The 24,847-nt window shown below is 43.3% G+C and overlaps 2 protein-coding genes across 4 annotated transcripts in view; both read left to right on the top strand.

Moving 5' to 3' along the window:
• Nucleotides 1-731: 731 nt before the first annotated feature.
• Nucleotides 732-18,022, top strand: tdrd7a (tudor domain containing 7 a). The gene is made up of 22 exons (XM_061052800.1): nucleotides 732-847; nucleotides 2,697-2,909; nucleotides 3,059-3,203; nucleotides 3,510-3,630; nucleotides 3,877-3,972; nucleotides 4,747-4,781; nucleotides 5,550-5,581; nucleotides 5,845-6,015; nucleotides 6,278-7,057; nucleotides 8,358-8,554; nucleotides 8,889-9,081; nucleotides 9,523-9,634; nucleotides 9,742-9,953; nucleotides 10,135-10,269; nucleotides 11,816-11,899; nucleotides 12,008-12,142; nucleotides 13,753-13,863; nucleotides 14,079-14,259; nucleotides 14,338-14,507; nucleotides 15,973-16,166; nucleotides 17,417-17,577; nucleotides 17,749-18,022. Exons 2-22 carry the CDS (start codon nucleotides 2,706-2,708, stop codon nucleotides 17,973-17,975), a joined length of 3,696 nt encoding a protein of 1,231 aa, XP_060908783.1. The 5' UTR covers nucleotides 732-847; nucleotides 2,697-2,705; the 3' UTR covers nucleotides 17,976-18,022.
• Nucleotides 18,023-20,187: 2,165 nt separating this feature from the next.
• Nucleotides 20,188-24,847, top strand: part of tmod1 (tropomodulin 1) — a 30,838-nt gene continuing 26,178 nt past the window's right edge. For 2 of the 3 annotated variants that reach the window (XM_061052769.1, XM_061052778.1), the window contains exon 1: nucleotides 20,188-20,517. The gene's annotated coding sequence lies outside the window, so the exon portion shown is untranslated. The remainder of the gene's footprint in view (nucleotides 20,518-24,847) is intronic. The other variant, XM_061052788.1, reaches the window with a different exon arrangement.

Raw genomic sequence — 24,847 nt, 5'->3', positions numbered from 1 at the left:
CCTGGTAGATGGAAGGACCACAGACTGTAAATATGAATGGATGAAGCCTGAGTGACGTCAGCCATCTGTTCCGGTAGGGGGCTCCATCAACAGCAGCCACCATGCTGGAAATGCTGTCTCAGCCTAACTTTCAGTCAACCTAAAGACAAACTTAATTTTTCAAGAGCGGAGGTTGCCGCTTGGTTAGGACGTAATATTTACAGTCTTATGGTTAGGACATGAAGTTAAGCACAGAAACAGGAAGTGGTTAGGGATCACAAGCTGACGTCAAACAGCTCAAAGGAGCGGCCTCCGTATTACATAAAAAGGAGGCTGGATGGATCAATTAGTGGCTCATGGCCTAGTGTGTGATTTTATTATTTATATTCTCACTTATTTTCTTATTTGTAAATCGAATCATCAATATTTTTTCTCAAGTTAATTTTTTTGTTGTGGAAAAAAGCTATATATTTTTTTTCCACAGAAATAAAATGTTATGGATGCACCATTAAAGATTTTTTATGTTTTTTCTTAATATATTTCCGTCTATCCATTATATCTATAACGCTTTTTGTCTGTTCTTGGTCGTGGGGTTGGAGCTGATCTCACTGGGCGCGAGAGGCGGGGTTACACCCTGGACTGTTTGGAAATATATTTGTTCTAATGGAAATTAGTATTTAGTGAACAGTTTTGGCGTATCGTTAATGTTTTCTTTTGTTGCGATCATGACATGTTTGTGCATTTGACCTTCAGGGCCACCATACCTCCTAACCGGGAGTGACCTTTGAACTTGTGGGCGTGAACGTCGCGTGAGTTCAGCGGTGAGGAGAGTCGGCGCGACAGCTAAACTAGCGAGTTAAAATAACAGGTAATGTGGACAAAAAACATCTTTATCTGTGATTTTACGTGACCTAACGTCGCAGCACTCCTGCTCGGTTGTGAAATAATAACATTGATCTGAAATTAACTCACACGGACAGTTAGCCGTTAGCTAACATTGTCTAACTGCCGATAGAGCGTGATGTGACGCTGCAGCGACGTCAAGTGACGCACGACGTCAAGTGACGCACGACATTTTTAAACACGTGAAATTCAGCATTCTGGAGGTTTAATGCCCACATTAATTAATTTAAACTGTGAGAAGCTAAATGGTAGATTAATTGAGCTCGTTTGGACAGTAAGATAATAATGTTGGTCCAATGGATTTACTTATTTTAAATCTGTGTGTCATAGTCACAAATAGACAAACTAATGTCTATATGTGACTTCACCTCAAAACGTCTTTTCTCCTGATGTCCGATAAGTTTACAGATAAAGCTTTACATTATTCAATCAATCTTTATTTGTGAAGTTTCCATTCAGAACAAGTGTTATCATTACAAAGGAACAGGTAAAAAGACCATACTTATTGATATATTACAAAGACCCTGCTTAATCCATCATGAGCACTTTTGAGCAACATTTAGCAAAAGTTACAGTGGTAAGAAAAAAACTTCCTTTTAACAGGCAGAAATCTTGGGCAAATCAGTGTTCATGATGAAACAGCCATCTACTGAAACTGCGCCGGGTTTGAAAAAGGGATAGGGGAAGATGGGATAAACTGCAGGAAGAGGGATAGGGAACAGGGGTTGGTTGTTCAGGCAGGGGGAGGGGGTGGTGCTCAGGCAGGCCGTCCATCGACAATCCCAAAGAGCCTCAAGAGAGCTCAGCAGATCCCAGGAAAAAAAAGTGGTTAGTAACTAAGAATTTCTAGATAGTGACATGCAGTAATATGATCCCACATAGAGAGAGAGAAGATAAGATAAGCGCTCAAGGTGCCTATAGCAGCATAACTAGGAGCTGGTCTATACCTGTGCCAGCCCTAACTATAAGATTTATCAAAAATAATTTTTTTAAGTCTATTCTTAAAAGAACAGAGCGTGTCTGCCCGTGTCTGGACCCCGGCTGGAAGACGATTCCAGAGGAGAGGAGCCTGATAACTGAAGGCTTTACCTCCCATAGTACATTTAGAGACTGTAGGTACTACAAGCTTTTAAAAACAAGTGCATCAACTGCAGTTTATTATTCACATCAATATGTATTCAGCAAAGGTGTATATATAGGCCTACAGTATTATTCGGCTCGTGCTGCGTGGTTGTTTCGGTTAATGAAGCGACAGGAGCCATTTAGACTTGCATCATATAGCGGTCCACTTCCTTGTTTCAGCACGGTTGCGTTCACATCTCCCATGTGTCTAAGACTTGGGCGCATTACCGGAGTACAGAACGAGTATGATACAATTGGGTTCAAACTGATAAAATAAACCAGACTTCGTGGTCAAGTGTACTTGGATCAGGGCCCGGGTACACAATGTGAAACCACCCTAATGGCGTTCTAACATTAGGCGAGATTGTTTCATACTCTTCTCAAGCATGATTGCTCCTCCCTCCCCTGGTCTGTGTTCCCATTAGTTCACATTGGTTACATCATCCTGTTCCCCATGGGGTTATGTGTACTGTACTCAAATCTGAAACCACCCTAAAACTACTGATTTGAAAAACTACTCGACTGTACCACACTACACAAACCCCCACAGAATTAAATTAAGCTTTAATAGGCAGTGGATAACTTTAAATTGTTGGTAAATAAAACAAGGTGCACCTCCAGATGTTCCTGATATAATTGTTCACCTCTACCCCCACTGATTTGAATTTGCGTTGTTTGTGTTTCAGTTTGAGTTTACCGAGATGTCGGACAGTGAATCCATCAAAAAAATGTTGCGGTCTGTACTGCAGTCCAGCAAGGTTGGCGTGTCTGTGAGCAGCCTCCAGTCGGAGTACCGATCACTGTGCGGAGAGAGCATCCCGCTGAAGAAGCTGGGCTTCTCAAAACTTGAGGACTACCTCAAAAGCATCCCGTCTGTGGTCAGACTCGAGTTTCGCATGGGTGAGGTGAGAGCTGTCTTGTGTTTATGGCCAGCGTCCTACTCGATGTGACTTGTTGTGCTTCCCAGCACTAATGCCTTTACTCAGCCTGCTTCAGCAGTTTGTCAACTTCAACTTCAACTTCATGAATAATAAACGAGATATCTGCTCTGTAGTTGAAATGCTTTGCTGCAGTTTGCCAAGAGACGGCCCACATCGCAGAGCTCGTTGCCAGGCAAAAGAGCGCAAAGAAATCTGGTCGCTCCCAAGTCGTCAACTGCAAGATGAGATTCAAACCCTCCAACCCGTACATGCTGAACGGTAGGAGACACCTGCACGCTTCTTTTGATGGCGCACTCTCTGCAATAGCCTGCATGCTAAGGCAGCAGCAAAACATTTGAAAGAGCCTTTGAAAAAAAAAATAGATACACTGACCACAAGCAAAATATATAATGACATACAAATAATCAAGTGAGGTAAAAAGTATTGACACCTTGTTGACTTGGTCTTGAGATAATTCACAGAATAAACATCGGTGTAATACGTATTGTATTCAAGTGTTTTGTTCTAATTCTTTGTCCAACCTTTCTTCGTGTCCCACATCCTTTTTTCGTTCCATGCTTTCAGTGAGGCCAAGGTCCTCTCTCCGTCAGCCCTCCGCAGGCGCTGCCTCCAACTGGTCAGCAAACCGTCATCGGCCCCATGGGCATGGCAGCTACGGAGGCTTCAGTGCCTCCGGAGACTACAGGTGCACAATATCAGCATTACTGTAAAATTTCCACACAGTCTCTGCACAGAACCTCCACATACAACAAGTTCCGACTGTTGTCTATGAAAGCAAACTTACCACACAGCTGACCCTTTTCATTTTGAGCTTTCTCTAATTGACTTTTTTTTTTTCCTGTTATTCAATTTGTGAAGAATTTGTCACTGCTTCACCTGAAATCATCTAAAAACTTATATCCCAAAGTTTTGTCCTCTCTCCAAACATTAGAAAGTTGGACCAAAGGTTGAGCTCCGTCACCCCCGTAGAGCACAGACAACCAGCCCCTCTGCCAGCTGTGAAGCAGCAGTGTGGCGTGCCTCAGAGGTAAACGCACACAAGCGAACAAACCTTACACGACTGATAATTTTTCTATTGTAGATATAGTAAGGGTTTTATTTTAAAGGTCCAATCAGTGAGCTGTGTAGTGAGTGAAATGATAAAGTGACCTTACTATATGATCAGACATTAAGGAAACATGCTATGTTGAAGCATTAGATTCTGGTCCTGAATGCTCTGGATTTGTTTGGACCAGAGAAGGTAGGCGGTTTTAAGGCACCCCTACACGTCCGTTTTGGACGCCCCTCGGTTTACCAGCTATGAGACCAGTTATCAGGTCAAACCAACAGGTGTTGCAGCGATGGAAACGGGCAAGAGAACTGGTTCAGATAGAAGTGATTGTACCCGACCTAAAAAGCCTCTGCATGTTTCTAATAAGCTCCACGAGACCGATGTAGAGCTGGCTAAACACTGAAGCTTCAGTGTCCACCACATGGAAACCTGCGAGAGCATCGACTAGAGAGGAGGGAGGGGGGTGGGGGGGGGGGGGGAGACAGCGCTCTACAATGTTTAGAATTTGGACTGCAGTACCCATTTTAAACACTAGAGGTCATAGTTACATATTGCTCCTTTAATAGTCAGTATGCTTACACTACTGTCAGCATAACATGTTTATATAAAAGCTACATATACCCAAGTCTGCTGGTACATTAACATAATTTAATGAGAGATATTTCAGCTTTACAAATAAAGGTTTTGAAAATCTACAAGAAGACCACAAGAAGAACGTGTGTATTTATTAGGCTGCTCTGTTATCAACAGGAAAGAGAGAAGTTTGGCAAACTGCCAGCACAGAGGTACGTGGGATTTATTCAACATTTCATCATTTACACATCCCTGAGTTATGATATTATTGTTACGTATTTTATAATGTTTGACTCACTTCCTGTTTGTTGTTTTTCCCTTGAGACATAAAGTAATTGTGGACTGGATTTAAGTACATCAAACACAAATGCAGTGTTTCCCACAGAGTGACGCCACACCAGGGCGTTAGAGTCGTAACCTCTTGCTATCTTAGGCTTTATTTTAGTATTATATTTGTATAAATATCTTAATTGTGCTTTTTTCTTTAACTCGTTTTAGTTTTTTAACAAACTAAAACTGCTCATCTACTCTACTCTTATCCATACACGCACATGCACACACATAGTCTGTTATCTATATAACTTCAGGAGGACTGACCTGGCTGTTCACACATCCACCTCACAACGGGGCACAGTCAGTCAGACGGGAGGGGGGGGCGGGGGACTCCTCAGGTAAGACATGACACAAAATAAACGTTGTGGACGAAGTCCTCTATAAGACGCTATAATGTGAATATTTGTCTTTCTATCAATGCTACGTGTAGTTGAACAGAATCTCAATGTGAACTAAAGAGTGGAGAAGAACATACTGGAGAACAGGAAACATAATGCAGCAGGTTCATTTTTGCTGTTTGTGGTCACACATTCAGCTCCTGCAAAAATCTGGATTTTTTTTTACAAGTTTTCTGCAAGTGTGAAAGCACTCATATTGTCCCGTCATCGTCAGAAAAGCACAAGCTAACCATTTTCTTCTTTTCGTAGAAGAGCCTCCTGAAAATGTCTCAAGGTACCAGGTACAGAAAAACCTGCTTTATACACCTTATTACTACTGAAAATGTTGTGACAGTCTGTCTTATAAATCAGCACATTGCAGTTTAAATTATCTTTTTAAATTACATCCTTAATGTGTGAGGATGGTTTATAAAAATACATTCAAATTGATTGTTGTTGTTTTTTATTAGACGAAAATGATTTTAAAAAGAGAAAATCTTCCCTGAGTCATTAAAGCACAGGGACAAACTTCTCCGGATCATTCATGTGGAGTCTCTCCCTGTAGTCTAGTCAGGATGACGTGGAGCTGGTGCAGAGCAGGATGACTCAGCTGCTGAAGAAATACTGCAGCGGAGTGTGGATGTCGAAGCTCTCGGGGCTCTACAGGGACATGTTCGGTCAGGCGCTCCACCCTCAGGTGCTCATCGATCTCGAAAAGTGGACACACATCTGCATGGTGAGTCGCTAAGTTCTCTTTATACATGTAAACATTATTAACCCCCATTCCAATCATTTCATTAATCTGAGGGAAGCCTTACGAGGGTACATCTTATAAAAGGCATTTCTGGATTTTTGCTGAATTGTAGTTGTGACAGTTTATTAGTAAAAATCTACTTCCATCAGTTTTGTATGTACCAACAAACTCATGAGGAACTGTAAGGAGTTGCTTTTTTCCGCCTCTCTCTCTTATCTCTGTGTGGACTCTCCGGCCTCCACAGGTAGAGAAACCATCCATCACCTCCAGAGCAGACCGCCTCATCTACCCTCCTCTGTCCCCCAAGCCGTCTACCGTCCCCAGAAACAGTACAGCCAACATCCTTCTTTCCAGCACTATCACCACACCCATTTCCTCCAGTCCGTCAACACCTGAACATCCCGCCCCTGCCCTCCCTCTTCCCGTTCATCCAGTACCTAAACCTAGAATCGGCCCTCAAAGCCCCCTGGCTAAGCCCACTTTCATTTTCCCGTCCCAACCGGTCTGTGCATCTTTAGGCAAACTGTTGCCTTCAGTCACGTTGAGGAGCCCTGCACATAACCCGACTCTTGCTCCCCGCCTGTCTCCCTGTGCTGGTTCGGCAGTCAAGGCGAGCGGTGAATGTAAAGAAAACTTGATTACAGCTTCACTCAACCACAACAAAAACACTCCACCCTTACCCCCAGCTTGGACTTTAAAAACAAACGCCCCTCCGTCGTCTTCCTCCCTCATGCCTGGCCCTGACATCTTACCACTTATGAAGGTTACCTTCTCCCCCTCCTCAAAACCTGCCTCGAGTCCGTCCTCAAAATCTGCTGCCCCCTGTGTTGTTTTGTCAGCTGATGTGCGTCACAAATTAAAGGAGCTTCTGTCCAAGTACAGTCAAGGTCTGTGGGCCCACGGCCTGCCCCAGCTCTTCATGGATACATTCAAGATGCCGTTCCCTGAACATGTTCTGGACAACCTGTCACTGTTGTTGGATATGTGCGATGTGGAGTATCCAGTGCCAGGCGACAAGACAAAGGTGAGTAGATGAAGCAGCATTTACCGGACTAAACACAAGTCAAGTTGCTCACCTGCTGGCAAAGAGCAAATGTCTACAGACTTTTATAACACTGATTGTTCGATAGATTTAAAGATGCAGATTACCGTATAATCCAGAATACAAGTTGCACTGGTTTATGTGTTGTGGCATCTCCCAGAGAGGATAAAGATTTAAACTGGCCTGTATGATGATTTCCACAAAGTCCACAGCATTCAGTTTCTGTGCGGCCCTTTAATTACCATATGTGGAGTTTGCACTCCTATTACCTACAGTATGGAAGTTGAACTCTAAGCCCTTTAAAGTATGGACGCACAGCCCTCGAGTTGTGCTGCCCTACTCCTCTGGTCACTCCTTAACTTTAATTGAGGAGTCTTCCAACCAATCCAACCCTCCACAAGCTTTATTTACTGAACAACAGCGTCTGGTCGGGTGCAGTGTGTGGTGATCCCGGCTGCTCCACTTCCGGTCATGACGACGCATGTGCCAGCATTTTATACTAGTATAGGTATGTAGGACCAAGCCAACTTTTTATTTGAAAAAAAAATGGGTATTAAAAGTGTGTCTTTTAATACCCATTTTTAATGGTAATGTACCATAAAATTATGCACACACAACAGTCATCTGCTGCTGGTCACTGAAAGCGCAGTGCCCCTCTAGATAGCACTAGTAGAAATATCACAGTCAGGCCATTTTCACATATGCATTCCTGAATTTTTTTAGACAATTTCAGGACGACTGCCCCCTGAAATCCTCCTTTGAACCTGGCTGTTCACACATGCTCACAGAGGGAGGCTATCCCTGAGGTGACGTAAAAAGAACGACACACAAGTGGCAGATGAAGCAACAGAGCCCACTATGCAACGCTATAGAGATATTATTTACTGTGTGTAGTTCAACAGAATAACAACATCAACAAAAGAGCTGCACATGCCAAAAACTTTTCACGAGTTTTGTGCAAGTGTGAACAAGGCTTCAGAGACAGCTGTGACTATCTTCAGCACTTTGCCTGCAGATGTTGCCTATGACTGATTCACCACCATGCTGATATTCAAGATAACATCGTTCTCTCAGGGGTGATCATGCTGAAATAAACCTTGCTCTTGGTGTGACGTTGGTGTAGAGAAAATAGAAGGTTTTCACGGGCAGTTGTCTTTTTTTTTTTTTTTTCCAGTACTGCCACTTCTAATTGTTCAGAAAAGTAAGGGACACCCACACTGTGGAACTATTTTATTTAAATATTTGTACATGTGTATGTTGTGATTGTACTTTTTGTGGTCAGGCCATCCTGTACTACTCCAGCAGAGCAGAAACAGAAAACAGAAACAGAGCAGAAAGCCAGCAGGGCAGAAGCCTCTTCCGTCCCTCTGGTCTGGAGGTCCTGAGTCTGGTGGTTCCTCCCTCGCTGGTTCTTCCCACAGAGCAGTACCCCTCTGTGCTGGTCACTGATGCAACAAGCAGCAATGCTGTTACGATAAGGCAAGACACACATGATGGCGTAACCTTGAATATAGTTAGGTTGCATTGAAGCTTAAAATGTATTTTTCAACTTGCATAATACGGAAGACTAGTTTATTTTTTGGGGGAAATTTCATTTGATTTGATTTGTAATGCATGTGACACACACATTATGTGTTTGTCTAATGAGCTCCTTTGAGTTCCTGTCCTCTGCATACTCTAAACTGCTACAAGCCCCAGGTCGCACGCTCATTACTTTAAATGATCAAACGTGCAGCAGACTGGGTTTGTGCTTATAAAGAGAACCATCCTCAGATTATGGTGATGCTAAAAAATAAAGTTTCTCTCCATCTAGATATGTAGGTGAGATCTACTCTAATGCCCAGGAGGTCATGGAGGAAACAATGCGCTCCTTCTACAGCCAGAGCTCCACCCAGCACCCTTTGTCTGACCCCGCGGTCGGTCAGCTGGTAGCAGTCAGAGGCGACGACGGAGAGGAGCTGGCCAGAGCTCAGGTCATGGAGGTTAAGGCCCCCAACAAGGTCAAGGTAACTAAATGAATAGCTCATAGGGAGTCGTTAATCATTTTCTAACTAAAGGACTACACTTACTGTAATAGCTGTTATAAACGGTTCATTTTTTTGGCAGCTGTTTCTGCTTAAAGGGCCTTTCAGATAGGACGCGGTGGGCGCTGCGCACAGCTCTCAATCCCTTTCACTTTAACACTGTGTTACGCAGCACTAGCTGGCGCAAGGTCACGCTTCCTGTCTTTGCTCGCTGTGCGGAAATTCTCAATTTGAGCACAGCACTAAGGGATGCCGCCTTTGTGCATCCAATAGCTGTGAAGATCAGATCACAACAAACGGTGTCACACTCTCCTGAGCTCTCGTTTAGAAATCTACCGGGACAACAAAACTCTGGTTATGAAAGAAATGTAAATACTCCTGCAGCAAAACATCTTGTTTTTCCTGTCTGTGACTGTTTGCCAGGTGTACTACGTGGACTACGGCTTCTCTGTGGACACCAGTAGGAACAATCTGCTGGAGCTGCACCAGGACTTCCTCTTGCTGCCATTCCAGTCAACTAATGTCAAACTTGCAGGTGCATAGAAGATTACTAAAAAACGCTTTAGGAATGTGCTAATGGACGAGGGTCACTCGTGGACCTGCTCATCCCTCTCCCGCCTCTCTTTATCTGCCTCCTCCCAGGTCTTGAGGCTTTCAGCTCCCATCCACAGGTGCTGTCGTCCCTGGACTCGTTAGCAGTCGGGAAAATTCTCCTGATGGAAACTTTAGAGCTGTGCAAGGACAACGAGATGCCCATGGCAGTGCTGTACGACACGTCGCAGGATGATGACATCAACATCAACTCCACCTGTCTGAAGGCTCTGCAGGACAAGACCATGAACAACCCTCTGACTGTAAGTGATGGCCGTGCTGACTGCATGTTTAATGTGTATGAAGAGATGTAGTTCTACCAGTGAGTGGTGCTGTTTCACTCTGTGTTACTCTTGTTGATGAAACTGTTGATTCTGTTAGGATTGTAAATGCCTCAGTTTTATCAACACTTCATGCCCTACCTGATCTGTCTGTGTCCTGCAGGTAAATGCTACGTACCGGGACGTGTGTGTCACAAACGTGTGTTCGAATGGTATCATCCACTGCCAGCTGCCCTCCAGAGGAACCGCAAGACTCAACAAGTTTCTGGAAGACACAGAGGCCATCCTTAAGTCCCAGGTAGACAAAACGTCAGTGAATACATCCATTCGCGTCAGTGCTTAACAGCACTTAAACACTTTTAGGGCGCACTCACACTCTGCCCAGTTGTCCCGTACGTTGCTGAAGCATTATTGTCCCCTCTCCCCCGCTGGCCTGCACTCACACTGCTCCAGGACTAACCGGGCCTGAGCTCAGTTACCTCTTTTACATAATGTTGAAAACCTCTTCCATCCGTGCCAGGGCCAAGGATTTGTGGTAGGGAGCAATCGTGATAGTGAACGAACTGGACTTTGGGGGTCAAAGACTAGGGCTGTTGAAATTAATCATTTAATCGATGCATCGCGATGCAGACTATAAGATTAATGCATCGATGCAGGGACAGGACGTAATCGATGCTGACAAGGGTTAGAAAAAAGCATCTGCCAATCGCTAAATGCGGGTGTTTTGCGCAGCGTTCAGTGAGTTGGTTTAACCTATCGGCCACGGTGGTGTGTAATGAAAGTAAAGTAGGCTAACAGAGGGATTTGTGACAGAAAACAACGTAAATTGAGTCCCGGTCCTGTGCTTGCTGACTTTATGAGCAGAGTCAGTTGGTCCTGCACGCTCAGACCACAGTGCTTTGCTGCAGGCTGAAACGGCTTGACTCAGTGTCTCTTTAGCTGACCGCAGCACGGATTAGCATCTTCATTACAGCTAAAGGTGTGTTTAAACTGATGCCTCGCTGTCTTAAGTCCAGGTTAACTAAAAGAAGGGAGCTGTGGCGGTGACTCGTGATAAAGTCAGCGGCTGTAAACACAATTGACTCCTGACACAGCGTCATCGAGAATCACCGCTAAGTGCACCTCCGCTAAAGCTGCGTTCGTTCGATGATAAACACTTTCTATTTCCGACAAGTTCTTCACAATAAAAGTCCCCTGCATATCTGTAGTTGAAGTGCTTTTAATGTGAAACACTCATCAGGAAATGGGGTGTTTACAGCAGTAGCAACTTAACAAAACTCGCCTGAAATAAAAAGGACAGAAACAAAACTAACCCTGAACAAAGCTCACAGCTAAAGGCTACAACGTCCTGAGAAGAGAACACAGTGAATTCAAAACATCTTTCTCTGCTCTAATAAACTAAACACACAAACACGTAAACTTATTACCTATACTGTAGGCTACCTCTATAATGTATTTAACCTACAATGTAAAGATATTGGTAATGACATTGTTGTCTAAATCACTTTTTAAATTATATGAAAGGAGTTCATATTTATAAGACTGTTTGTTGCTGTTTATGAAAAAGTAGCCATGTGCAGTAATATAGAAAATTGAGGATGAACTGTGATGCATGGAATCGTGAGACCAGTGAAGATGCACAGCTCTATCAAAGACCTTAGGACAATTAGCCTTGTGTGAGTGCGCCCTAAGGCTCTGGCCATCAAATGGGTGATGAGTTTTGATCTGGTGTTCCCAGAGAGAGAGGACAGGAGTTTTTATACCAGCGTTAATATTCATTCTTTTTTTGTTCCTTGCTGAAAAAAGATTTTTGATAACTTTGTCTTTGTATTTGATCCCACCAGATGACATCTGAGTTGCTAGTGTCCCGACCTTTTAATGGGAAGTTCTGCCTCGCCCGCCACAAAGGACAGTGGTCCAGAGCGGAGGTAAAACCAGTCATTCAAACTCAAAAACCTGGTAAATTAAAATATGAGACAATGTCAGTTCATGTTTTTATGGCCCCTCACTTCTGTGCTGTTACTCTTGTCTTTCAGATCATAAATATGTTCGGCAACAGAGTGATGGAGCTTCTCTTCATTGACTTGGGAGTTCAAGCAACTGTAGAGGTCACTGATCTGCGAGAGATCCCCCCCCTGTTCCTCAAAGACTTCACCGTCATCCCCCCGCAGGTCAGCTCATGTGTATGTGTGTGCCAGGAGTTGGAGTAGATACCAAGATGGCAAATTATGCTTAGCAATGGTCTAGATCACCGTTGATGAGAAGAACATACCATAACAAAAACAAGAAGAGGGTGGACGCCGCTCATATCTCAGACTCTGGAGGACTAACTGTAATCACATCAAGTCCGGTTATCTTGACGTCGGGCTGTAAAGAAAGTAAAACATAAAAACTGAGAGACACAAACTTCACACTAAGACAGAGAAATCTACGGAAGTGAAAATATTTGATATTTAATTTCATTTGTTTCATTTTCATTCCTTTTATGACGTACAATGTAGGGAAATCCTTTTTTTTTCCTTTACAAAGAACGAAAAGGTGCAGGAGGAAGACAAATGCATATACCTGCCCTTGGTACAAACAAACAAAACAACAACAAAAATTGGTTGAAATGATTATTATTTTTATTTTTTGTTTTTTTACAATACAGTTATATTACAGTAATATTTTCTTCTCATAAAAGGTCTTGAGTTGTCGAGTGTTTAAACAGTGTTTTAATGCCTGTTGAAAGTGAAAGCTCACCGTCTTGGGCCGCATGTGACTCAAACAACACTTCACCGTAAAAGTAACGTCAGCTTTGTTAACGTATCCACATCATTAACCAGTCAATACCTGGTAGCTGGAATACTCTCATTTTAAGTCCACTTCGCGTAAATTAGCGTCTGCCTCGAGCGTCATGCTGCAGTAAATCGGAATCAGAATCAGGGTTTATTGCCAAGTACATTTACACATACAAGGAATTTGACTTGGTGTATTGGTGCTAAACAATTAACAAGGAAATAAAGCAGAACTAGCAACAACTTAAATAATACAGTTTAAGAAGCAATTACAATATATAAAATATAATTCAAAGATGTAAAATATAAAAAATAAAAAACACAAAATGTACCAAAGGTGCAATATAGGAGCTGTGCAGTGGACTATGAGAAAAAAAAATGACGGCAGCATTGTCTCCTGTATGTCTACGTTTACCTTGCAGGAACACACAGACTCTGCATGCACAGCGGTCAGTTCTGTGACCCCTGGAGGTGATATCACACACACTTTAACTGTAGACTTTTCATGGAAAACGAGCAAACTGTCAGAAAAGTTGCAGCATGATGTTCACAGGTCACATGATTGGCATCACACGTCCTGTGACTTTTGCACATGCTCACATTGCAGTTGTGTTGTAACATGTATGTGTCGTTCAGTCCTCGCTCAAGATGTAAAATCTAATGGCCTATAAGTTGAGCTGAAGAAATAAAGAATTTTCAATTTATAAATTATTGATTACCTTAGTAAGTAGCTTTGTAGGATTTGGTGAGCGGTCCGTTGTAGAGGTGTAAGATCCCTCCGCTTCTCGTCCTGCTCTCCTTGTCAGCATTCCATCGCACAATAACAACCTCCATATTAAACATGAACCAGTACGTAATCATCGGTCATACATCAGCTAGCCAACATTGTTTCCTCTTCACTGAGTTAAAGATTCTTTCTTCAGAAAAAACAAACTCTATCATGAACAAACTCTGTGCAGAAATGAATTCTGTTTTTGTGAATTGTTCTGTTTTTTTCCTTTCAGGCCATCAAATGTCGCCTGGCTGAACTCTCAGTTCGCGATGAAGACTGGAACCCAGAGGCCGTTCTGTGGGTGAAGGAGGCTGTCATGGGCTCTGGAGACTGTAAAATTAAGGCAAAATAATTTCATTCATTCCAAGTATGAACACTGCAATGCATGCTTACAAGTAGTAAGTAGTACACCAGGCAAGTAGGACCGTGCCCAAGCAAGCTTCAGCCCTAAAGTCCAGATCATTTGACCAGCAATCATTCTTAAGTACAGTACAGGACAACTGGGCCGAGTGTGAGTGCGCCCTAAGTCTTTTTATTCTTTTTCTTTTCTAATCTCAGATTCTGAAGTTAGATCAGCACAAAGAGGACTTGTTGGTCTACATGTACCTCTTCATCGGCACTGACAGCCAGGAGCTGGAGAAGAGCATCAACCGTCAGCTAGCCCAATCAGAGATGTGGCAGAAACTCACAACGAAGAACAACCACACGACCCCGAGCAGTAACCGCAGCACGGATAAAGGTAATACTGCACATAGCACAGAGACTGTGAGGTTAAAGTGCTGACTCAGCTTTTATACGAGTGTGTTTTACCAAATAGGCCTCAGTGATATGGTGGAGAAGTTGACTTTTAGCAGCCCCGCCCCAAACACCCTCATCAATGCCTCAACCGGACCGCCTCCAAGAGCCGAGGACTCTTCTATTCCAGACACAACCACCAAAACTGGAACGCAGCCCCTTCCGATGCCTCCCCCACTGGAGCTCCCCCAGGTGTGCAGAATATCTCCCTTCTGTAGCGGCTCTTTTTGCATGTTGGGAAAGTAAAAGTGGAGTACCGTAAACCGTAATAGTTACCAGTTTGGTCCAATGAAGCGCTGGGACTCTAATTATGAATGAGGGTGTAGACCACAGAAAAAAAACCTGTCGGGGATGAGAAGGAGGAGCAGAGGGTTTGACCGGCTGTTTTAGAGCCTGTAGTGTGTTCTCCGTGGTCGATTACATCCCTCAGAGATGTTTGATGACTTCCCATCATGAGCGGAGAGAACTCCACCCCTCCAACATTTGAGCAGGCTACTGTTTAATCCTACTGCATTACTGTAAAGTCTGGTGTATACAAAGCACTTTTCATACCTGATTTTTCATCTAAAAGTTGGCTGCTTCCTATACACCAGTGCAACCAGAATTCCAGTATTAGATGCTGACACGTGCCGTCTTTACCGAGAGTGCTGCCGCCATCATCACGCACAGCACGCGACCTGATAGATTTGAAAATTTGCCTCATTCATTCATACAGATCAGAATGACAGGACAACTTTTTACCACCTTTTGTTCCTCATCAGGTCATAATCCTGCATTTAAAGAAAACAGTGATATATTTTTTTGATTTAAAGAATCCTCAATTAAAGTTAACGAGTGACCAGCCAAGGTTGGCAGTGCGACTTGCAGGCTGTGGGTACTTCAAAACTTTCACTGTCGGCTAACAGCTCTAAACTAGCGTACTGTAGCTAGTAGGAGTGCAAACTTAAAGAGCGACACAGCTGAACAGAAACCGCATGTTGGCCGTCGGTCCTAGTTGGACCGTCAGTGAGCCGTTGTTGCCCTAGTTCTGGTGGTGCATCTCTCTGATTGGCTGTTGGGAGGTTTCATTTCTCTCCAGCTCTTGACACAGGTTCAGGAAAGCCCCTTGAGCATGCCGCTGTAGTATCCATGCTTTTACCCATTAGTGCAGTTTCTCCTAATTTGTCGCCTGCGCCTCTTCTTTTCTTTTTCCACTAAAAGACCAAGGGCTGACAACGCCAGCGCCATTTTCAACTTTTTATCAGACATTATTCTCCATTAGTAGGCTACCTATAATACGAGTGGTGACCGACAGCGGTGTGAAAATGGTCTTCTCGTATCATAACAACGGACTACCACCGCCTGCTGGCATCGAGAATTATTTCCTCTCACACATGAGCAGAATGAACGTGGTGATTGGCCGTCGGCTGTAGTCTTTGAGGTGTGTTCTAGTGCAACTTTTTGGCGAGAGGCGTGAGGCAAGGACACAGACAGCCTTTGTCGCCACTAGTTCTTTGCCGTCGGCTTGGTGTGTCAGGGCCTTGAGAGACCCCAAAAGTGCGGCTTATATTCCAGATTTTACTGTGAAGGTTCCAGAAATTGAACCACTTCATGTTTGTATTTGGGTATTTTGGACAGAATAACTGCACCTACCTTGCGTTCCTCCCCTCTTTTCCAGCCCGGTCAGAATGTGGACGTGTTTGTGCCGGTGGCCTGCCACCCGGGTTACTTTGTGCTGCAGCCGTGGCAGGACCTGCACAAGCTGGTGGTGTTGATGGGCGAGATGATCCTCTTCTACAATCAGACATCGAAGAGCAACGCAGCCACGCACATCGAGAGAGGAGAGGTCTACGCTGCCAAAATAGACAAGAAGTGGGTGGTTTGTTTTTCTACCGGGACTATTGTGTCCATTAACATGTCGTTATGATGTCATGGTGACGTCTTTTCTGCACATTATGACGACCATGTCATCATCATCGAGTACATGATAAGAATCTCATTTTAACCACAAGAGTTCGTTAAACTGAAGATGATGCCATTCTCCTCTTGGAGCACATTCTGCTGTTTAAGTTTACGCATGAGGGACTTGATATAAATATTGACTTTGTGATGAGTCACCGAGGTCACATTTAAAGCACTCCTATGTGGTAAGATAATGAGCTGTGGCGTCGCCAGAAAGAACAAAGGCCCAATCTGGATGTCCCCCCTCACACACTCACTGACTGTGGTGCTCTTTCCCGCTCAGTCTGTGAGGGCTTAGTGCTCGCCCGCTGTCCAGTCATAAAGTGTGTGAGGGACCTCTCGCTGACTTTTTATTTTTATTTTTTTCCAAATCTTTTTATTCAATTTTTGCAGACAGTACAACATGATGTCACATAGGAGTAAATCAGAGCATCTGCATAGAGTAAAACAAAAGCCCCAATTAAACAGAAAAACAAGACAATGAAATAATAAGCACCCATTTACCCTCCCAACCCCCACCCTCCCAGCTCCCTAAGGTGTTCATTAGCAACTGTCGTAACATAGATACTAATAGGACAATACCAGTAGACACAGACACATATGTAAAAAAAAAAATAATAATAATTAAAAATAATATATATATATAAATACATATCTCGCTGACTTTTTGAGCCCTTTATGCACCCTGTCTGTAAGTGGGCATATCTGTAGACTTAGCGTGAGGGAATTACCCAGAGTTCATAGCAATGTGACGTGACACAAACGCCATAAAACGGGAAATGAGGGACAGTAAATAAGCAGGAAGGTGAACCCACGCTCTATTTACAGACTGCCCAAAAAGTTTATTTGGAAACGACAGCTAATTCAGAACTCTACTGCACTTCTCTCTCTAAGCGCCATGGCTGTGAGTGAGTCAAGTAAAATACCTAATGCCAGATGACATAGTGCTGTCATGGTTACAGAGAAGTCGCAAAGTGCTGTCCCAGTGGTTTTAAAGCATTTACAGCCCTTGCAGCCTCGTGCACTCAATCACTTTCCAGGTGACATCAATGGCTCAGGGTTTAGGGAGAACATTGAGATTCAGCCAAATTGTAAAAAAAAACAAGAGGTTGCCATTGTTTGTTAGTTAATGGGTTAACTGAATTTTTGCCTCCACCCAGCTGGCACCGCGTGCAGGTGAAGGGGATTCTCTCCAACGGGTATGTTTCCGTTTACGAGTTGGACTACGGCAAACATGAGCTGGTCCGCAATAATCTCCTCCAACCGCTGATCGAGGAATTCAGACAGCTGCCCTTCCAGGCGATCACTGCACAGCTGGCGGGTAAGTTCCATCACACGGGGTCGTTCAGTTACCTTAAACACACAGTATGTTAATTCTGCCGCCAGCGGGCTCTCGATCAAAACAATCACCACAGATGATGTTGGCGGGGATTCCCTGCTGCTCCACCCCCCGACCACCGATCACTGACGCCTCCTGCTGTTGCTCCTGCAGGTTTGACAAAGACTCAGTGGACGGAGGAGGCCGCCATGTTGTTCAGGAACCACGTGGAGGGGCGAGCGCTGGTGGCCCAGGTGGAGAGTGAACAGGAGGACGTCAAAGGTGAGCTCGGGGGACGCAGGTTGACGGTGTACCTGGTGGACACCACAGTGCAGGAGAGGGACCTGTGGATTCACAGCATCATGGCCGACCTTGGCGGGGAGCTGTCCTCAGCAGCTTAGGGCGCCGTCTCATGCCTCTGACTCTCAGCAAGTATTTTTTAGAACCACGACTTAAAAAAACAAAAGTCACTCCTCTGCTCTTGTTTTTTTTTCCATGTTGTTGTTTTTTTTCTCTCCATCACGGACTTTAAAGACGCGAGCGGGAAAGGGCAAGAGTTAATTTTTTTCTGCATCGCGGGACTGAAAAGGCGGATTTATCTCAAAAACATTCAAATGAACGAGGAAGATGGAAAACATTCTTTACCGTCAAATGTTGCGCCATCTGAACTCAGGCCTAATAATCAGCAACGTTTCTTTTGAGGTATCACATCACGTGTGTGTTGCATGGTTTGTGTGTTGTTAAGACTCTCATGTTATTACGATTTCTGTTTGCTGTGCCTCTTGTAGATGTCAGTGTGGCTGATTTTGCACTTAGTAGTGTGTAAATATGTTTTAAGATGAACCTAAAAGGCCTTACTTTAAAAACGTTGGTCATGTACATACCTGTTAAAACACACGTGTTGCTTGGCTGGAGAAAAAAAAGTCAAGATTTTATTTGGTGTGAAAAGCTGTTCAGAAGGATTTCAGGATTTGTTCTATTAAAAGGAGGGTCTACTTTGAAAGCATTACATTGGTTTGTTTATGTTCTGGCAGTGTGGGCTGCTATTTGCCAAATGTCAAGCGCCACACTGTCACGATGATGTAACTGAAGCAGATGTGATAAAAAAAAAATGATGTTTACTACTTTGTTTGTGTAAAAATACAATAATAATAATACATGAGACGTATATAGAGTCATTCAAAACACCGGAGGGGGCAGGAGGTTTGTGTCAGCAGACATGAGTGCAGGTGGGAGTGTGCTGGTGGAGGAGCTCAGACAGATGAGGGGGGGAGCGAGGTCATGGAGGGCTGAAGTTAGCCCACCTCTGCAAAACAACCAGACCACCCAGGTGAGCTTTAATCACAACACTTAACTTAAACACAAAGTTACTTAATTAGTTTCAAACACTGAAACTTAAAGGTCACATATTCTGCTAAATCCACTTCATCTTTCTCTAACTCTAATATGTGTCTCTAGTCCGTCTACAAACCCCCCAATGATGAGAAAAGTCCATCCTCTCCGTCTTTTACCTGCTCCACTTTTCAGAAAATGTGTGCTCAAACAGGCAGTTTGGAGATGTTCCCTTCATGACATCACAAAGGGCAGTAACCCCTCCCCCAGGTGGGTGACACTCCCACAGCTAGGTGTTTGTTCTGCCCTCTGAGTCTGCCTTCTCACCGTAAACAATAGGACATGGAGCAAGAAAGCCCGAGACACCCAAGCCCTTTCAGAGAGTGGGCGTGGTCAGACACAGCTCATTTACATATTTAAAGGTACAGACACATAAACAGCCTGTTCTGATCAGGGCTGAAATAGAGGGGTTTATAGACATGATGAAACACAGGATCAGAGTGGATTTAGAATAAGAAACTTCACAGACATGTTTTGAGGAGCTCTGAGACTTATTTACACTGGTTGAAGAAGAGGAGAATGTGACCTTTAAATAATTTGCAGCTTTGCTAGGGGCGACAATATGGTCATGGCAACTGCATACTGAAATGTCTGAGAGTTTGGTAAAGTGAAATGAGACATTCAAAGATGCAGCAGTGCATTTTTACATCACTGTGACTACAGGGAGACATTGAGGACCACTGTCTACGGTGAGACTGAAGGGACAAAATAACTTGAGATTAATCTTGAATTAAAAAAAATAATTTCAGACCTTAATGAGTTGTGATGAACTAGAAGATGCTGACTGTTCTTATATAATTGTTGAATATATATATATAGTATCTGTTAGACTTTTCTTACTAAGTATGGTCAAACTGAGAACTAGTGCGTTTCGAATTTCCTGGCTGAGCGCAGACACTTCCTGTAGTGCTTGCTGGTTGCCTGGCAACCAATGTGTACGGAAAAATGTTTCCTCCAGTAGCACCAAGCTTAATCTAACTCTTATTGCTCCAACAAATAAAAGTTAAATAAAAAAAAATCCTAATTACATTTTTAACATATTTTGAGGTATTTTAATAGTTTTACAAATTAATTTTACATTTCCACGAGGACTTTACCATTCCAAGTCAGCTCGGCTTGACTTGGACTGTCAGCCTACTGTCTATCTGCTCTAATTTAATTTGTCCGACTTCGTGACGTCACTGGAGTGACAGAGCAGCCGTGCGGGGGGGTGGGGGGGGAGGAGGAGGAGGAGGATCTCTCCCCACAAGTTTACTTTGCCCTTTGAGGGAGATGAGTTTCAGCCTCAACAAACGCGCCGTGAGAGGACCGGTGCGTGGGGAGTAAAAAGCTTGAGAGCACGCTGAAATCTGCTGAATTCAGGATTACCGGCGGGCCATGGACGCTTCGGTGTAGCGGAGTTTGTGTGCGGATTCCCGGGTTGTGCGCCTGCAGCTGAGCGGACCGCGCAGCGCGACTCCAGGCGGCTCTGAAGGAAACCATATCTGGTCAAAGTATTCGTTGCTGTCACACAGCGGGACCGTCCGGCTATAAATAGCGCTGGAGGAGGAGGTACGGAAATAAATGCAAAAATGATACTGGAGGCTGTGAAATAGTCAAATTAGCGAGGGCAGCACATGAAGTTTGAAAGAGTGTTAGTGTGCAAAAATACTCATAAAACATAAGTTTCCACGTGGTCTTTTGGGATTAAAGAGAAAACTATGATTTTACACTTGTTCTCTCTCCTGTGTGGGAATGCTTTACTGGCTGCTGAGTCTAAATGGCACCCTTCAGGTCTCACAGTCAGAGTCTTTAGTAGACCTACACACAGTGTAGTAGTGCAGGGTAGACGCAGCTATAAGGAGTATACTTATTTTTCAGTCTCCACAGGGTATACCCATTTCATACAGTGATTGGTTGACAGTACTCAGTAGTATGCTGCAGTTTTTCCCCTACTCTGTCTCTAATTGGCTAATTTGCACACAAACTAAATATATAGGAGTAGTCTTACATGACACGTTTATAACAGAGGCTATTTTTCCTCCGCTTAAAAAATAAATTATACCCACTTTTTTAGGCACCACTGCCTGTACCCTGTGCCTGCATTACAGGGAACTCTCTCTACAAGATATTGGTGAATCTCTATATATAGAGACCAACTTAATGCCAGCTGTGCAGCTGTTTGAATGCATTCTTCAGAGTGTTGCTGTATCTATTAACCTCTCTGTGGAAGCTCGACTGACTTACTAAGACGATTTAAAAAAGGCTTGAGCTCAGATGCGACGATGTCACTTTCTGTATAAAATCTTCTTGCATAATCGGGCTGTCAGTCAACAAGATCTGCGAGATGCAACAGTTGTCTGCCGGCATGTCGGTCGTCAGCTCCTTTGTGACCTACATTCATCACTGTAGAGTTAATGGAGATCTGTAACCGTGGTTACCTGGAAAGTTGTTGTTTTCCTCTTTGTTTCATTTATCGAAACCTCCTGAGTAGACTTTGTGTTTCACTGACACAGGAGGTCATCACTCTGGAGCCGTTTGTTTCTAATCTATTGCTGCATGGAGTTTAATTTTCTAAAACATTCCTATGTGAGCTCTTCTTCTCTTGGATAAGTAATGCATCATATCTACCTTTTTACCTTAAAGTGACACTGATGGTTAAAGTGATCAGAGACATTTTTTGACCTCCGCAGGTCCATTACGACGACGAGAGCTTATTTTACAGTCCATGATATAGAAGTTAACACAGGGCCCCAAAGTGGAGACCTATACGACACAGGAGGGAACCACCAGTGATGAGTTTAGTTTCCTTGGCACTTAAAATAAGTCAAATGAGAGAAGAAAAACTTAAAACACCTTTAAAAACACGATTTAACAAAGTTCTTTGTCGTGCAGCAAAAGCATAAAAAGAACAAAGAAAAATAATCAAAATACAGAAAAACATGAACAACAACAAAGAATCCAAACCATCACTAGACCCATCGCAAGATCCATCATAAGTACAATTATTAGAGCAATCAGTGGAACCATCATTAGACACATTATCACAAGATCCATCAGAACCATCACTAGACCTGTTATAAGAACCATCATCAACTCAACTTCATTTATATAGCACCTTTCATACATAAAAACATGCAGAAAGTGCTTCACAAAAGAACAGAATTAAAACACAAAGAATGTCAAATACATAGAATTGATATTTTGGTACTGACATGAAATACAACAATATAAAATAACTCCTAATTAAAAGCCAGATTAAAAAGGCAGGTCTTCAGTTTACGTTTAAAAACACCCAGAGAGCTTTCTGTTCTGATGTCCAGAGGCAGCGAGTTCCAGAGTTTGGGGGCATAAAAACAGAAAGCTCTCTCCCCGGTGCTCGTGTGGGTCACATGAGGGACGTTTATCAGACCCATCTTTAGACCCATCAGAACCTTCACTAAACCCGTAATATAAACCATCGTAAGAACCATCAGACCATCAGAACCATCAGAACCATCATCAGACCTGTTATAAGAACCATCACTAGACCCATCGCAAGATCCATAATGTCATCGTAAGAACAATCAGTAGAACCATCATCAGAACCATCATTAGACCTGTTATAAGAAACATCAGAACCAACACTAGACCCGTCATCAGAACCATTGTTAGACCCATCATCACATTATCACAAGAACCATCAGAAGATCCATCAGTAGAACCATAATAAGAGCCATCAGAACCCTCATGAGACCCACAGCAAGATCCATCATCAGAACCATCAGACCCATCATAAGAACCTTTAGAAGAACCATCACAAGATCCATCATAAGAACCATAAGAACCATCACTAGACCCATCATAAGAACTTTTAGAAGAACCATCATGAGAACAAACATGAGAACTATCAGAACCATCAGTAGACCCGTTATAAAAACCATCGCTGCAACACCTGTTGGTTTGCAGTTTTCACTTCTGTCAGAGAAGCCAGCACTTCAACAGAGCATGTTTCCTAAATGGTGATCATGTAGTAAAGCCACTTTATCATTTAATCCACATCCACACACAGATCTGACTGATTGGACCTTAAATCCAGGAATACACAGGAAACAGAAACACAAGGATACAATCTACAAAATAAAACAGGAAATCAAATTTAAGTAATAAAACAAAGGAATCAACAGACTAAACGACGGTAAATCGTGAATCCAGTTTTTGGCAGCTCTGAGAGCACGAGTGAGTTTTACACAGATCTTCTCTGCTGTGTTTATGTTAAAAATCAAGCTGAAAGAGACGCCATTATGGCTCTTGGCACTGCAGGAGCGGGCTGCATGCTGACCAGTTGCCGTGTGACATCAGTGTGAAAGTTTTACTCCCGGGCTTCTTGATTGATGATCGTGAATCAGTGCTGCTATTCTTAGAGGTTTGAGGAATGGACAGGACTAGTGTAGAGGTCAAAGGTCAAGACTTAGTGTTTTTGACTTTACAGGCTACCGTCTGGTTATTCAGAGAGTCTCTCTTTCTGCCCCGTGAACATCCAGTGGAGCAGAAGTGTGTAGAATCGTTGTAAAAACAAGCACAGGTCTGGTTGATTTCAAGAGAGCTTGTCAGACTCTTCCAGCAGCATTTATTGGACTTCAGCCCAGTTCTTCTCTGGTTTTGGAAACATGTCATGTCACGGAGCAAAGAGAAAACAGAACAAAAGAAAGGCACACTTGACCCAACCTTTTAGGAGGTTATCAGAAACACACGTGCTGACATAAGATCAAAAAGAGATGCTTTCAACCATAGTCAACACATCAACATGTTCTCCTCTTTGGACGAGTTTTCAAGCACAATCTTTTCCCGCCTAATTTAACAGCAGCTTGTTTTAAGTTATTTCTAGACGTGTCATGTCGACGTCTATCAGCCAAAGTAGTTCACAACATGTCTAAAACCCTGAGACATACCTTTAAGGACCAGGGGTTTAGGCTGCAGCTTGCATGCTAAGCATTTGGTGCTGTGACCCAAAAAACCATCAGCTGCAGTTCATCCATCATCAGTTATCTGCCCTGCAACGTTGAGAAGGGTTAGAGAGGACAACAGTTCTCTAGTCGGTCCTGCAGGCCCGGTTCTAGACTGCTTTGCCTGGGGGGCATTAAGTAATGTTGACTGGGATAGTGTTCTTTAGGACTGTAGGCCAAAACATGCAAGGTTTTATGTTATCTAAATCTAAAGCCAAATAATCTAATAATACAAATAGCCATTAATGTATTTCATTTTAAACCTCAGAGAGAGAGAGAGAGTGAGAGAGAGAGAGAGAATTGACCAAGTTTGATTGGTCCAGAGTGATTCCTTGATTCAAATGTCCAGATTCATACACCCAACACTTAAATAAAAGCCCTAATATGGGCAGAGGACGTCACCTGCTAGATATGGTAAAACAAGAGAAAATGTTGGCACTGAGGGAGTCTCACACCTAAAGAATATAAAATAATATAGTATCAGCAATATGCAAAATAGTTGTTTTAAACATCGACTCTGATTTTCACATCTCTGCTGTAAACACTGCTGACCATGAGATTCACTCTGCAGAAAGCGGTTTCAGATTTTTTATCAGAAAAAAATAAACGTAACCATAAGTCAGCCTGTCCATTCGGGACAGGCTGCATGGTGGTGCAGTGCTTAGCGGGGCTGTCCCCTCACAGCGAGGAGGTTCCTGGTTTGATGGATGCTCAGGACGAAATCTGCAAAGAAATTAGATGAACTGCTTTGTCCACAGGGGCGCAAAAAGTGGTCACAATTATTATTTTTTTTAAGTCCAACTCTGCTGAAAAGTAATCCATGGCCACAGGGTGCAGCAACATATAATATATAATAGAATATAATGTGGCCGTTAGTTTAGGAAGACTTAAGCACAAGTCAGCAGTTTTAAAGATTT

The sequence above is a fragment of the Labrus mixtus genome, chromosome 2 (genome assembly GCF_963584025.1).
Source record: "Labrus mixtus chromosome 2, fLabMix1.1, whole genome shotgun sequence".
Taxonomy (NCBI): Eukaryota; Metazoa; Chordata; class Actinopteri; order Labriformes; family Labridae; genus Labrus; species Labrus mixtus.
This window is presented reverse-complemented; position numbering and strand designations above follow the sequence as displayed.